Source organism: Bos taurus, chromosome 3, assembly GCF_002263795.3.
Source record: "Bos taurus isolate L1 Dominette 01449 registration number 42190680 breed Hereford chromosome 3, ARS-UCD2.0, whole genome shotgun sequence".
Classification (NCBI taxonomy): Eukaryota; Metazoa; Chordata; class Mammalia; order Artiodactyla; family Bovidae; genus Bos; species Bos taurus.
Window position 1 is genome coordinate 106,184,507 of NC_037330.1, and position 14,621 is coordinate 106,199,127.

General features: G+C 50.0%; 1 protein-coding gene across 2 annotated transcripts; it reads left to right on the plus strand.

Annotated features, from left to right (window-relative positions):
• Window positions 1-1,046: 1,046 nt before the first annotated feature.
• Window positions 1,047-7,954, plus strand: MYCL (MYCL proto-oncogene, bHLH transcription factor). Of its 2 annotated transcripts, none has more exon segments than NM_001302706.1 (3): window positions 1,047-1,253; window positions 1,613-2,117; window positions 5,098-6,787. In NM_001302706.1, coding segments are annotated over 3 exon segments (1,185 nt in total). In that variant the 5' UTR covers window positions 1,047-1,172; the 3' UTR covers window positions 5,697-6,787.
• The last annotated feature ends 6,667 nt before the right edge of the window (window positions 7,955-14,621 follow it).

Below are 14,621 nucleotides of genomic sequence, written 5' to 3' on the forward strand. Positions count from 1 at the left end.
GGCTTCCCTGTCCCTGGGATTCTCCAGGCAAGAACACTGGAGTGGGTTGCCATTTCCTTCTCCAATGCATGAAAGGGAAAAGTGAAAGTCGCTCAGTCGTGTCCGACTCTAGCGACCCCATGGACTGCAGCCTACCAGGCTCCTCCATCCATGGGATTTTCCAGGCAAAAGTACTGGAGTGAGGTCCCATTGCCTTCTCCGAAGACTGTAGAGCTAGCAAGTAGCAAAACAAAGGCTTGAATGAAGTTTCCAGACTCCAAATTCCCATTCTTTCCTGTATTAGAACAGCTCATACAGAGTGTTTTGTGTGTGGTTTGAGGGAGGGGAATCGCCTTGATCTGTTCTTGGGGGAAAATTCTCCTTATCACCCACACCAGGGGCTAAGTTTGTTCTGCTTGCCTCTCCTGGCTTAGTTCCCTTCCCTACTGTATCTTCTTAAATCCTCACAACAGTCCTGTGAGGTATTACCATCCCTTCATTTTATAGATGAGACTGAAGCTCAGAAAGTTTAAATTTCAGGCTCCGGAATCTTCACCACCTTGCTTCGCTGAGGTCCGTCCAGGTTTGGGAACACCAAGCTGATGAAGGGGGGCCCAAGGGTGAGGAAGACAGTGCCGGGGACAGGGCTGGGGTTTAAGGCTGAGGACCACCAGGTGGCGCGGTGGAAGTGCGGCTGCACCCTACTACCTCACCTCTCGCGGGCCAGATGTACCAGAACTAAACGGGGCGAGCTCGGGGAAGTAGGCTCGCGGAGCAGGGAGCAGTTTTCCTGAACCCAGAGTCTTCAAGGAGCTCCGTTCTCGTTCGGCCTCCAGAGGACCTCCTGAGCCTCGCTAGAGTCACAACCCCACCGGGCGACCGCCGGGCCGCATCAGCCCGCCGCCAGCTCCGCGCTCCCCACTGTGCAATTCATTTGATGGGCCTGGGACTCCACAGCCCCCACCTGTCGACCCAGGAGGCGGGGCGTGGGCGGGGTTGGTCCCGTAGGGCCCGCCCCCTGTCCCTGAGCCGCGGGCGCGCGACGAGATATAAGGCAGCCTGGAAACAATGCGCCTGCATCTCGCGCTCCCGCGCCGCTCTCGGGAGCGTCCGGGCCGCCGTGCGCGAGCGGGGGCGGGAGCGCGCGCTGGGGGGCTAACGCCTGTGTGCGGGCCTCGCACTCGGTGGCGCGCATGTGCAAGTGTGCGGGCTGCTTCGCTGCCCCGAGCGGGCGGGGAGCCGGTCCGCTCCAGGTGGCCGGTGGCGGGAGCGAGGTGAGGCTGCGGGCAGCCTGGGAACGGGCGCGAGTCCCGGGGGACGGGCTGCAGGCTGCCTTCCGGGCACAGCACGCCCCCGCCCGACCCGGCCGGGCCCTCGGAGCTGCGCTCCGGGCGGCGCTGGCAAAGTTTGCTTTGAACTCGCTCCCTGCAGCCTAGTCCGCGCGCTGTGAGCGGCTTCCCCAGGCACGCTGACCCGGGGCCGGGCTGCCCGGGACGCTAGGGAAGGGCGCGGGCTCCAAGCTGTGAGGTTGGAGAGGTACGAGAGCCTGGCAGCCAGCTGTACTGGGGGGCCGGGGGACGCTTCCCTCCCTGGGCCCGCACCTGGGTCAGCACGTCCCCCTTCCCTCCCGCAGGGAGCGGACATGGACTTCGACTCGTACCAGCACTATTTCTACGACTATGACTGCGGAGAGGATTTCTACCGCTCCACGGCGCCCAGCGAGGACATCTGGAAGAAATTCGAGCTCGTGCCGTCGCCCCCCACGTCGCCGCCCTGGAGCTCCGGTCCCGGCGACGGAGACGCGGGCCCCGGAATTGGTCCTCCGGAGCCGTGGCCCGGAGGGGGCGCCGGGGACGATGCAGAATCCCGGGGTCACTCGAAAGCTTGGGGCAGGAACTACGCTTCCATCATCCGCCGAGACTGTATGTGGAGCGGCTTTTCGGCCCGGGAACGGCTGGAGAGAGCGGTGAGCGACCGGCTCGCCGCTGGCGCGCCCCGGGGGAACCCGCCCAAGGCGCCCGCCGCCCCGGACTGCGCTCCCAGCCTCGAAGCCGGCAACCCGGCGCCCGCTGCCCCCTGTCCACTGGGCGAGCCCAAGACCCAGGCCTGCTCGGGGTCCGAGAGCCCAAGCGACTCGGGTAAGGACCGCCCCGGGTCATCCAAGAGAGGGCACCCCATGGGTGGCCAAACCTCTGCCGCTGAGGTCCGGCAACTGGGTCTGCGCAAGCCCTTCCGCCACCTCCCTCTTCCTCGGCTGAAGCTGCCGGTGTAGCCCCCAGCGGTGTCTGTCTGGCACGTGGGAGTGTTAGTAAACAGTTTGAAGAAGTGGCGTGGGAGCCAGCGTCCCTTTGATGATGATTGGAGCCCCAGGGGACAAGGGAGACAGGGTGAGGCTTGGCGCTTAGGGAGAACAATACGGGGATTGGACCATAGGGGATTTCTGCCCTCCGAAGGCTGGAAGGGGTCCCTTAAGGGTCACTCCAGACTTAAATTTTTTTTGTTGCTGTCTCTTTCTCTGGGAAACTCACTCCCTTGGGGAGAGAAGCTGAGAAGCCTTTTGTGCAAAGCCAAAGCCTTCATCCTTTAAAAAACCTGGTCTCCTGCCTGCTTTATTTTAAAATGACAATAATGGCTCCTCCTCCATCCCCACCTCTTACCACGTATTCATCCTCACCATCACCCATGAGACAGTAGTGGAGGAATGACTGCTCCCTATTAACAGATGGAAAAACCGAGGCTTAGAAATAGGAAATCGCCAGAAGTGAACGCCAGCTTCCTGCCATCCAGCCAGCTTCTTTTGCTCAATCCTCCATCCCAACCAGGCACTTCTCTGGTGTTTAGAGGAACTTATTGGTTATCTGAGAAGTGGTACATCTTGCCATTTTGCTCTGGCCTGTGGTGGGAAGGTGTTCCTCTAGGAACAATTCATCTGAGGGCTTTCAGCTGCTTCATTTGTATTCAACAAATGTTCACTGGCCTCTACTTTGTGCTAAGCTCTGGGGTTAGTGCTGGGGGTCACAGATATGGAGCTCCAGGCTCCCCTGCCCCATCCTTGAATGCAGGTGTACATCTCACTGAGCACAGCCTGCTGCATCTGTGCCACCAGACTATGTCATTCTTAACCTAACCTCTTCTTCGAGGTGCCCATGAGAAATACTGGGGAGGGTGTTTTATAGGGTGCACACTGAGGCTTGTGTCAGATAAATCAGGACTGAAAACTCAAGTAGCTTTTAAGAATAATTTACGTGACCATTTAGAGGGAACTGGGGAATGGGTTTGGAGGTTGTCATACACTTAATGGTGAACATAAGGAAGGAAACACAATTAAAAGTAAAAAAAAAAATTTTCCCGGTTCACTTTTAACCTGCTTGCTTTTGTTAAGGTCATTTTTAACCTGCTTGCTTTTTACACCAAGACCTTGTTTGTTTAATGGCTGGAATGGGAACTTTGAGATCAAGAAACCAATAAAGATGTATCTCTGCAAAAGCTGATATGGTAGAGTGGAAAGTGCATTGTTTTGGGAATCTGGAGATCTTAGTTTTAGATCCAGAATGTTATACAGGTGCTGTGTGGACTTGGCTGATCTGGGTCTGTTTCTCCCTCTGCATGTTAGGGAGTTTGACCTGATCATCCAGCTGAGGACATGTCCTTGTCTAGGTAGAGTTAGACATTTTCTCTGAAAAGGAGAATGGTGTCTCACATTTTTTTCTTAGGCAGAACCTGCCCCAGCTATGGGGCTTAACTCTGAAGTATTAAAGGTTTGGGATGTGGGGAAGCCTCCTGAATCATTTTCTAACCTGCCCTTTACCCTGAACCTGTTTGCAAGCTCCTGGTTCACTCACAGGCCACATGGCCCAGAACAAAATGCAACAGATTGCAAACAATGAGGGGGGTGGGGAGAGTGACTGACGGCAAAGCTCGGCCAATAGGGGCTCGGGGCTGAGTAAGACCGCATTCCAAACTCAGCTCAGCCAGCCAATCACAGGTCTTGGGGCCAGGAGGGCTGAATGGTCAGGTTTTATTAATGGAGAAATAATGCGATTGTCCACACAATGGAAGCCTTCCTGACAAAGGGGCTCAAGCTTCGTGATTTGCGAAAGAGGCTGAGAACTGAGCTCTTCTGTTGTCAGGCTGAAATGCATAAAGGTGGCCTTCTCTGTGGAGGCTGCAAAACAGTGCGGAGCAGTAACGTTCTCCCCTAATTGTCCCTCTCCTGGTTGGGGTAACCTAAGAGATCTTGGAGTAAGGGAATGATAGAGGCATGTCCAGGTGTTGCTAGTGTTTTGGCCCCTGTATCAAGACATTCCCTTGCCGCTCAACTCCTGCGCCCCAACTCCTGACCCCCTAGAACAGGTAGCTTGGAAATGGTCTTTTGTACCTTTGTGAAGTTCCTGCGGCTTCTGCCGACCTGCGATTACAAATCCAATCCTCTTCTGGTCCAGGGAAGTGGGTGGGGCAGGCGACCTATAAATGATGGATGACTTTAGAAACCCATTGAACCCAGGAGCAAAATGCTCCTAAGGGAAACCCTTTCCCTCCCCTCTGTGGGTGAGGAGGGATGGGTTGTAGCCCTCCCTTCTCTGACTCTTCTGCTGAAAAGGATGGCAGAATAGAGAGGTGGGGGAATAATAGGATTTATAACTTGTGAAAAGTAACAATTCCCAAGTGCAGGCTGTGCTGGGCTGGAACAAAGGGCAGCTCTGCCCACAGACCCCTCATTTACAATTCTGATGGGGTATGAAAGAGCCCGACTGGGGAAGATCTTTATAGTTAAAACTTTGTCCCAGGCCGATAGCTCTTTTTCTCCATCCCGACAGAGGGGGAGGGGAGAGCCTGTGCAGACTGGGGGCTGTTGGCTTGGGTCTGCCTTTTGTTCTTATCTAAGCCTTGCTGTGCAAAGAGAAATTGGAGAATATTTTCCTTCTTGCTTATTTCCCTTCCTTTCCTTCACACCACCCTTAGCCTTGATACAATTGAATCAGTTGTCTTTCTCCCCACTTGAATTTGTTTATATCAAAATTGGGAAGATGTCACCTCCTTTCCCAAACTCCAGCATAGGGTCTGTGTATGTGTTTCTCATGGGGTGTGTTTCTTCTGTTGATCTCTCTTCTCGGACAGAGGGTGAAGAAATTGACGTTGTGACAGTGGAGAAGAGGCAGTCCCTGGGTGTCCGGAAGCCAGTCACCATCACGGTGCGAGCAGACCCTTTGGACCCCTGCATGAAACACTTCCACATCTCCATCCATCAACAACAGCACAACTATGCTGCCCGCTTTCCTCCAGAAAGCTGCTCCCAAGGACAGGCTCCAGAGCCAGGGCCCCGTGAAGACGGTCTGGAGAGAGAAGCACCAGAAGAAAAGGAAGATGAGGCAGATGAAGAAATTGTGAGTCTCCCACCTGTAGAAAGCGAGCCTTCCCAGCCCTGCAACCCCAAACCTGTCAGTTCTGACACTGAGGACGTAACCAAGAGGAAGAACCATAACTTCCTGGAGCGCAAAAGGCGGAATGACCTCCGTTCCAGGTTCTTGGCCCTGAGGGATCAGGTCCCTACCCTGGCCACCTGCTCCAAGGCCCCCAAAGTAGTGATCCTGAGCAAGGCCTTGGAATACTTGCAAGCCCTAGTAGGAGCTGAGAAGAGGATGGCTACGGAGAAAAGGCAGCTCCGGTGTCGGCAGCAACAGCTGCAGAAGAGAATCGCGTACCTCAGTGGCTACTAACTGACCAAAGTCTGACTGCTCTGTCTTCACAGAGACCCAAGTTTATTTTTTAACCTCCCCTCTCCCCCTTAGGAATTTGCACATTTCGGTTCAGGTGGGGTGGCCTGGACAATAGATTCCCAGAATGCATTGCACACACAAGAAGGGCTCGCATTCTTGGAAACCTTGCAACCCGGTTCTCCCTCTGCCCTGACTTGCGGGAGTGCAGTGGCTTCTCTGGCACCTTTGGCTTCTCAGGCAGGCAGCACTGAGGAGACTTGGGGTCTGTTGAGCTCACTAGCTCCGAAGAAAAGCCTGACAGATGCTATGCAACAGGTGGTGGACGTTGTCAGGGGGCTCCAGCCTGCATGAAATCTCACACTGCGGATGAGCCTTAGACTGAGAAAGGATGCTCCCACTGGTGTCTCTGGGGTGACGCTAGGACAGCTGGGCCTGGATGCTCTCCCCAGGCTCCTTTTTCCAAGAGACATACGAGCTGTCTTAAGTGAAGACGAGCTCGCAGATTTGATCAACAGGGACCATTACCTCACTGTCAGACACTTTACAGTAGCTGAGGAGTCAGAAACCTTTAACATGTATTCCCATGTTAGGTGACACCCCTCCTCCCACTCTCCATGCTGCGATCTTGAGAACTTGTAAAGCGCTTGGCCTCTTAGATTCTTTGTCTCAAGGCCCTCCGGGCCCTTTCCCCTGAGGGCAGAGACCATCCCATCCTCACCAGGAACTTTTTTGGTTTCCTTCCACTTTTGTTATGCAATGGGCTCTAAGGCTATTTCCCACAGGTCTGAAATACTTCCCCAGGACACAGGGCAAGGGTCCCAGCCTGTGGCTGGGGGAAGGTTTGGAGTCCTGGATGCGAACGTGTTCCCTGCCCAGGTGTTTTCCATCTTGGAAATCCTCTCAAAGCAGATGTCAGGCACCTGAAGGGGAAGAGCTGTACCACTTCCTCTTTCCCACCTCCCTCTCATCTCAACCCCTGACTGATAAGTTTGAAGTTCTACTCAGTTCGGTTCAGTCGCTCAGTCGTGTCTGACTCTTTGTGACCCCATGGACTGCAGCACGCCAGGCCTCCCTGTCCATCACCAACTTCTGGAGTTTACTCAAACTCATGTCCATTGAGTCGGTGATGCTAGAACCATACAAACCTGTGCTTCTCTTGCAACTCCAAGGAGCTTCCTGTCCCTCTAGCCACCCTTGGGCCCTCTGCCAGCCTGACATGAGTCAGAATCCCATTCCCAGAATCTGGGCCTTATTGCAGTTCTTACTGGGAGAGCCGCTGGGACTCATCCAGTGCTCCAGAAGGCGGATTAGCTTCCTGGTGGGTTTTTAAGAAGCTTCCAGGAGCTCTGCTCAGTGGACCATGATGGATTTTACCCAACTGGGCTCAGCCTCTCCAGGTGGATTCCAGGCACAGCCTCTGGGCTGAGAAAGTCACCTAACCCAACAAGTGTCACATGGGCAACCTCAGCAGCCCCTAAGTCTAGCCTGGAAGAAAGATCGGCCCTTCCAGCACTCTGCCCAGGGCAGCAGGTGCGTACTGGATGGGGGTTTGAAAATGGGGGAGGGAAGAATTCTAGAGTGCTATATGTGGCTCTGGGAAGCCAGCTGCTACTTCTAAACCTGTTATGCATGATGGTCTGTTCCTGAGGTTGCTTCCTGGCCTCAGAGAACCCCAGTGGAACTTGCAAAAAGCCCCCTGCTTCTGGAGCACGGTTTTGGGGAGCCAACTGACTTCGGGAACTGTCTTTGGAGAACAGGTGGGATGTAGGTTATTGATGTCTCACCTGAAGAGCTTGTGTTTTATAAGCTGCTGTTGGGTATTATGCTGGGAGCAGTCTTTTTTTTAATACTGTATTTTTGTATGCCTTTTGCAAAGTGGTGTTAATTGTTTTTGTACAAGAAAAAAAAAAAAACTCTGGGGCAATTCTGTTGCAAAAGTCTGATTTATTTTAAAAGGTAGATTTACCTGAAATTTTGTATTTAGTTGTGAATACTGATTGCCTGATTTTAAAATGTTGCCTTCTGGGACATCTTCTAATAAAAGATTTCTCAAATGTGTCAGAGGTGGGGGGGTGGGGGGCAGCTTATGCCCACCATGTCCCCCAGAACCAAGGGACACTGTTTTTTAGGGTAGTCACAAGTGATCTCTAACCATGTTGCTAACCTGGTCACTCCACCCTGGGTTCCTGAAATGCCATTTCAAACATGTCTAAACAACGTAAGTTTAGTACTCAGTAAACACAAAATTGTCTTGTGAATTCCAGAGTGCTGAATTTGTATTTTAGAAGGCTTGAAATCCTGGTGTTCCACCATTAATTCATCCTGTGCCTTTTACCTTTACCTGAAAGCCCTAGTTTCCCTACTTGTAGAATGGGGATAAATGCTACTTCCCAAGGGATTGTTGCTATTTAGTTGCTAAGTCACATCCACCTCTTTTGCAACCCTGTGAACTATATAGCTTGCCAGGCTCCTCTGTCCATGAGATCTCCCAGGCAAGCATACTGGATTGAGTTGCCATTTCCTTCTCCAGGGGATCGAACTCACATCTCCTGCATTGGCAGGCAGACTCCCTACAACTGAGCCACGAGGGAAGCTTATCACAGGGATTGGCAGGCATTAAATGTAGACTTTTTCAGCTGCAAGGCTTGTGGGATCTTAGTTCTCCTACCAGGGATTGAACCTGGGCCATTGGCAGTGACCGTGCAGAGTCTCAACCACTGGACCACCAGACTCTAAGCTGCTTTTAAACTGTAAAGCCTTAAATCTTTTCAGGTGGTACTTTTCTTACCATGGGTATTTTAATCCCCCTTTTTTTTTAACCATGCCTACCGCCTTGTGGGCTTCCCAGGTGGTGCTAGTGGTAAAGAACCTGCCTGCCAGTGCAGGAGACAGAAGAGATGTGGGTTCGATTCCTGGGTTGGGAAGATCCCTGGAGAAGGGAATGGCAACCCACTCCAGTATTCTTGCATGGAGAATCCCCATGGACAGAGGAGCCTGGAGGGCTACAGTCTATAGGGTCACAAAAAGTCGGACATGATTGAAGCTACTGAGCATGTGTGCATGCGCTGCCTGGCAGGATCTTGATTCTCTGACCAGGGATCAAACCCAAGCCGCCTGCAATAGAAGCACAGAGTCCTAACCACTGGGCAACCAGGGACTTCCCTTGCAGGATGTCTTTTTAAAAATTTTATGAGAATTGGTGATATAATGTGATTTTTTTTTTCTTTCTCCTTTGATTAATACAGGAACATAGTTCTCAGAAACTTCTCTAAATGCAAGAGGGGAGACTTTAGTAATAGCCATTCCTGATGGAGCACTGCCTATATCTAAACACCTTGCTCCTTCCTACATGTTAGACCACACCAATCATGTGCCAGGACTACAGAAGAGGGAACCAAGGTTCTAAGAGTGAAACATAACTGCCCAGTGTTACACAGCTAGTAAGTAAATGAGTTCAAGGGATTTGAAACCAGCTCTGCCTGTTTCTAGAGCCAGAGGTCTTCACCACCACATAATAATGATCAGCTTCTTTTGTTACCATGCGATGTGTAGAGGAAGTAGGGAATTTCATCACCTAACTGCTTGCTGGAACTGTCTCCTTGGGGCCACTGTGCCTGCTGCTTATTGGGATGAAGTGGAGCAAATGGCCCGTGACCAGCCACTCTGCCACGTTTGTGGGTTGAGTAGGTTCGTCTTGCCCCAGAGAAGCCCCTTCTAGGACTAGGAAAGGAAAACAGGTGCAGGTCAGAAAAACCATGAGCATCATGGTAGGAGAAGGCCACTGTATCTCATGTAATCCTGCCTTACAGCTGAGACCTGGGTCGATATTGCCTACCTGCATTCCTACGAAGCCTGAGTCCAAAAGCTACTATAAATTCCTTGCATTTACAAAGTGACTCTCATCACAACCTGGTAAGTAAGCAATATTTGCCACTTGGTACTAGAGCCCAGACAGTTTTTTTGTTTTTGTTTTTTGGCCACACCTTGTGGCTTGCGGGATCTTAGTTCCCTGAGCAAGGATGGAACCCATGCCCCCTGCAGTAGAATGGAGTCCTAACCACTGGGCCACCAGGAAGTCCCCCAGACAGGTTTCTTGCTCAAGGTCACAGATCAGAATCCAAATCCCAAAACCTGTCTTCTGTCAGGTAAACTTCCCACTCCACCCCTATGACCTCTAGGTCCCCAAAGCCAGGGCATAAATAGCTGTTTGATAAAAACAGACTTGGATTACTGGGATACTTTCCTTAAAACTCCATATCCCTCTTTTAGTTATAGTCGCTCTGTTCCCACTGAGTATAACATATTTTTTTTTCGCTGTGCTGGATCTTTGTAGCTGTGCTCTGGCTTTCTCTAGTTGTGCAACCAGTGTCTACTCTTCGTTGCAGTACGAGGGCTTCTCATCATGGTGGCCTCTTGCTGCGGTGCATGGGCTCCAGAGCGCGGGCTCACTAGTAGTGGCGCATGGGCTTAGTTGCCCCAAGGCATGTGGGATCTTCTAGGTATCAGACCCATGTGCCTTGCATTGGCAGATGGACTCTTAACCACTGGACCAGCAGGGAAGTCCCCATTCTGCTTTTGAGGCCATTTGTTAAGAAAATTTGTAGGGGTTTCTCTCCCTTTACTAGACGTTGAAAAAATTCACAAGTGCTCAGTAAAATCCTAAGAACTCCTAGGTACAGGGCCTAAAGCTGATGCTAATGTTGCTTTACATAGTTTAATTCTCACAGTAACCTGGAGGAAAGGATGGTATCAGCCCCATTTCACAGGTGAGCAAATTGGAGCTCAGAGATATTGAAGTCATTTGTCTGAGCCCAGACAGCTAGTGCAGACTGCCTGACTTGCCTGACTCTAAGCTTCAGTTCCTTTGAGTCTGAAACTCTGCTGAGAAAGGAGTGGGAATAAAGCCATCTCCTGGGGGGAAGAAAGGGTGTTTCTGGAATGTGAAGTATTTTAAGCTCCTTCCTAGCTCACTTCTGCAGACTCCTACCTCTATCTTTGTCTGAAAATAGCCAGGAGTTTATTCCTGGATTTCGGAGAAAAATTTCTGCAAATTAGGTTTGCCTCTGAATAGTACACTTAAGGGACTACATACCCCTCCCAAAGATGTGGACGTAGATAATAAGGAACAGCTGAGAAGACATACGTGGCATGGGAAAGAAAGGCCATCTGCTCTGTTAGACAATCAAAGGCTAAATGGAGTGCTTAACTCCTGCCCCTATTGGTAGCTATTTTAGGGGGACTGAGACAGGTTGAACTATCTTAGAAGTGCTGAATTTATCTTAAGTGCCCCTGGAGTCAGAATATTTCAGAATATGCACTTTAGAAGGAGAAGGGATGGGTGCGGGGGAGTGGAGGGGCAGGCGGTGAGGGCAGGTGGGGGGTGGGGATGGTTTTGTTGATCTGGAAGGTGATAGGGAGTGTGAAAGAGGACTCGAAGGATAAGATAACCAGTGGGAGATGACTGATGACTGGGTGACTAGGGAGGGTAAAGGGGAGGTCTCTAAATACGTCAGCTAAAGTTCCATGGGGGTGTGGACATTTCTACTTTAAGCTTGGTGGACAGCTCTTAATGTCTTTATTTAGAACTGCTGCTAAAGGGATCAACTGTATTAACATTGGGCTTCCCAGGTGGCTCAGTGGGTAAAAAAAGGAAAGTGAAAGTGTTAGTCCCTCAGTGGTGTCCTACTCTTTGGGACCCCACAGACTGAAGACCTCCAAGCTCCTCTGTCTATGGGATTTTCCAGGCTAGAATACTGGAGTAGGTAGCCAGTCCCTTCTCCGGGGGATCGAGATTGAATCTGGATCTCCTGCATTGCAGGCAGATTCTTTACCATCTGAGCCACCAGGCCTGCGATGCAGAGGACCCAGGAGATGAGGGGTCCATCCTTGGGTTGGGAAAATCCCCTGGAGGAGGGCATGGCAACCTGCCACAGTATTCGGGCCTGGAGAATCCCATAGACAGAGGAGTCTGGTGGGCTATAACGCATAGGGTTGAAAAGAGTTGGACATGACTGAAGCAACTGAGCATGCACGCGCCTGTATTAAGATTGCCATTCTTTTGGTGAGTAAACCTAAATATGATCTTAAGGTCTTTAATCAGGTAAGTTATTAAACAATTAATACTCAGTGCCAGGGGTCAAGTTGGTGCCCAAGAAGTAACTGTTGAATCACCTCTAAACTTGTGGGAAGTAGTATGGTTAGGTAACCTCCCACAACCAACAGAGCTCAGTTCCAAATCAAGCTCTCCATTTTCCAGCTTTGTGACCTTCGACAAATTATTAACTTCTCCCAGTCCCAACTTCCATATTTGTAAAACAAGTATAAACCATAGCACCTGCTTCTTAGGGTTGTTGTGAGCAATACTAAGTGCTTAGTAAATGATTAGTATTATTTAAACCATTTAGCAAGCCCCACCTAGAACACCAATTAGTCATATTTAAAAGGTGATAGAAGGGATTGGTAAAAAGAAATCTTCCCAGAAGGAGTACTTAAAATAATCTGGGGTAGATGTATTAATGCCTCAAGAGGCAATAAATCATCAGGGAAGGAGTAGCCAGGATTTTGGGAGACTGAGATGAGCAGAGAAGGGAAGAAGGGCAAAGACCTGAGTCTGACTGGTCCACAGCATTCCATGCCCCATGGCAGGCAGGCGGTGGGAGTCCGTGACGCTGTTGCACATATGGGCCCTCTATTTGTCCTTACTGGGCACTGCAGTGTCTTCAAACTGAGCTGAAGTCAATGACTCCATTCAGTCATTAAATCCTCTAATGTGTATTTTTGTTCAGACAGTGATCCTCACACCTGGGTGAGTCTTAAGAATCTGGAGATGGAAATGACAACCCACTCCAATATTCTTGCTTGGGAATTCCCATGGACAGATGTGTCTGGTGAGCTAGTACGGTCTGCTACTGCTGCTGCTGCTAAGTCGCTTCAGTCGTGTCCAACTCTGTGCAACCCCATAGACAGCAGCCCACCAGGCTCCCCCGTCCCTGGGATTCTCCAGGCAAGAACACTGGAGTGGGTTGCCATTTCCTTCTCCAATGCATGAAAGTGAAAAGTGAAAAGTGAAAGGGAAGTCGCTCGGTTGTGTCCGACACTCAGCGACCCCATGGACTGCAGCCTTCCAGGCTCCTCCATCCATGGGATTTTCCAAGTAAGTGTACTGGAGTGGGGTGCCATTGCCTTCTCCACTAGTACAGTCTATGAGGTTGCAAAAGAGTTGAACACAACTTAGCAACTAAACAACAAACAAACCCCCAAAACCTTGATGTAGTAGGTCAGGGCCAAGAATCTACCTTGCTGATAAGCAAGGAGGAAGATGGAATCCTGTGGTCACACTTAGAAAAATATTGGAATAAGGGGTTAGAGCCAGGTCTTGTGGAGATATAAAAATATTCACAAAAGTTGCTATAGATGGCATAGTATAATGGTTAAGAACATGGGCTTGGGGTTACTACTTACGTGATGTTTGGGCAAATCATTCAACCTCTCCAAGTCCTAGAAGTTTCCTTCTCTAAAATAGATATAATATTAATACTTACCTCATAGGACTGTTGAAAAGATTAAAAATAAATTATTGTATGTAAGTGCTCAGAATAGTTCCTGCCACATACTAAGAACAATGATATATGAAGTGATGGTTCCTTATGGAAGTTTCAGTTCAGTTCAGTTGCTCAGTCATGTTTGATTCTTTGCAACCCCATGGACTGCAGCATGCCAGGCCTCCCTGTCCATCACCAACTCCCAGAGCTTGCTCAAACTCAAGTCTATCAAGTCAGTGATGCCATCCAACCATCTCATCCTCTGTCATCCCTTTCTCTTCCTGCCTTCAATCTTTCCCAGTATCAGGGTCTTTTCCAATGAGTCAGTTCTTCACATCAGGTGGACAAAGCATTGGAGCGTCGGCTTCAGCATCAGTTCTTCCAATGAATATTCAGGACTGGTTTCCTTTAGGACTGAGTGGTTGGATCTCCTTGCAGTCCACGGGACTCTCAAGAGTCTTCTCCAACACCACAGTTCAAAAGCATCAATTCTTCAGTGCTCAGCTTTCTTTATGATCCAGCTCACATCCACGCATGACTACTGGAAAAACCATAGCTTTGATTAGATGGACCTTTGTCAGCAAAGTAATGTCTCTGCTTTTTTCTTTTTTTTTAATGGAAGTTTATGAGCATGCAAACATGATCACAGAATAAGTCAATATGTGTCTCAAACAAGGGCTGCAAGCCTCAGAAGGGGAAGAGAGCACTTTGGAGTCATCAAGAGAGTTCTTGTTGGAGATACTGTGACTTTAACTGGAACTACAAGTCCCAGTAGTATTTGGCTAAGTGAAGAGGAGGAAGGTGTTCTAAGCTAAGGGAATAGCTATGGGGAAGAGAGGATTGGGCAAGTTATGTGAAATCTGGGGAGGGATCTGGTCTGATTTTCAGGCCAGGTAGTCTCATTTTTGTAAAACAAGAGGAGTTGCACTAGATTTCTAAAAGGATCCTTTTACCACAAACATCCTCTGTGATTCTTTGAAATAGGGAAGTCAAGAAAAGAAACCGATTGTGGTTTGGGACACAGTTGAGATTGAGGTGGTGGGATCATTCAAAATAGAGCACCCAACAGGAAGTTGGAAATGTGACATTAAAACTTTGGAAAGGCAGTTGAAATGAAGATACAGGTTTAAGACTCACCAAGATACAAAGCTGATGAAGGCCCACAGTGCTAAGTCACAGGAAGGAGAAAGGGCCAGAGAAGCAGAGGAGGGGGCTTGAAGAAGCCATGAAATTAGAAACAGAAAGGACCTCTGATGGCTCTGCATCTTTTCTCCTTTTGCATCTCCCTACTCTGATTTTGCAGCCTTTGGGGATCCCTGTGCATGTGTAGGCTCCCTTGGCGATATGGGAAGGCAGGAAGTGAGCTCCTTTTGCGAACAGGAAC

Coding starts and splice junctions, on each gene's coding strand:
- MYCL (XM_005204928.5), top strand. CDS start 1,622: ATGGACTTCGACTCGTACCAGCACTATTTCTACGACTATGACTGCGGA. Junction 2,118..5,097: donor CGAGAGCCCAAGCGACTCGG/GTAAGGACCGCC, acceptor CTTCTCGGACAG/AGGGTGAAGAAATTGACGTT.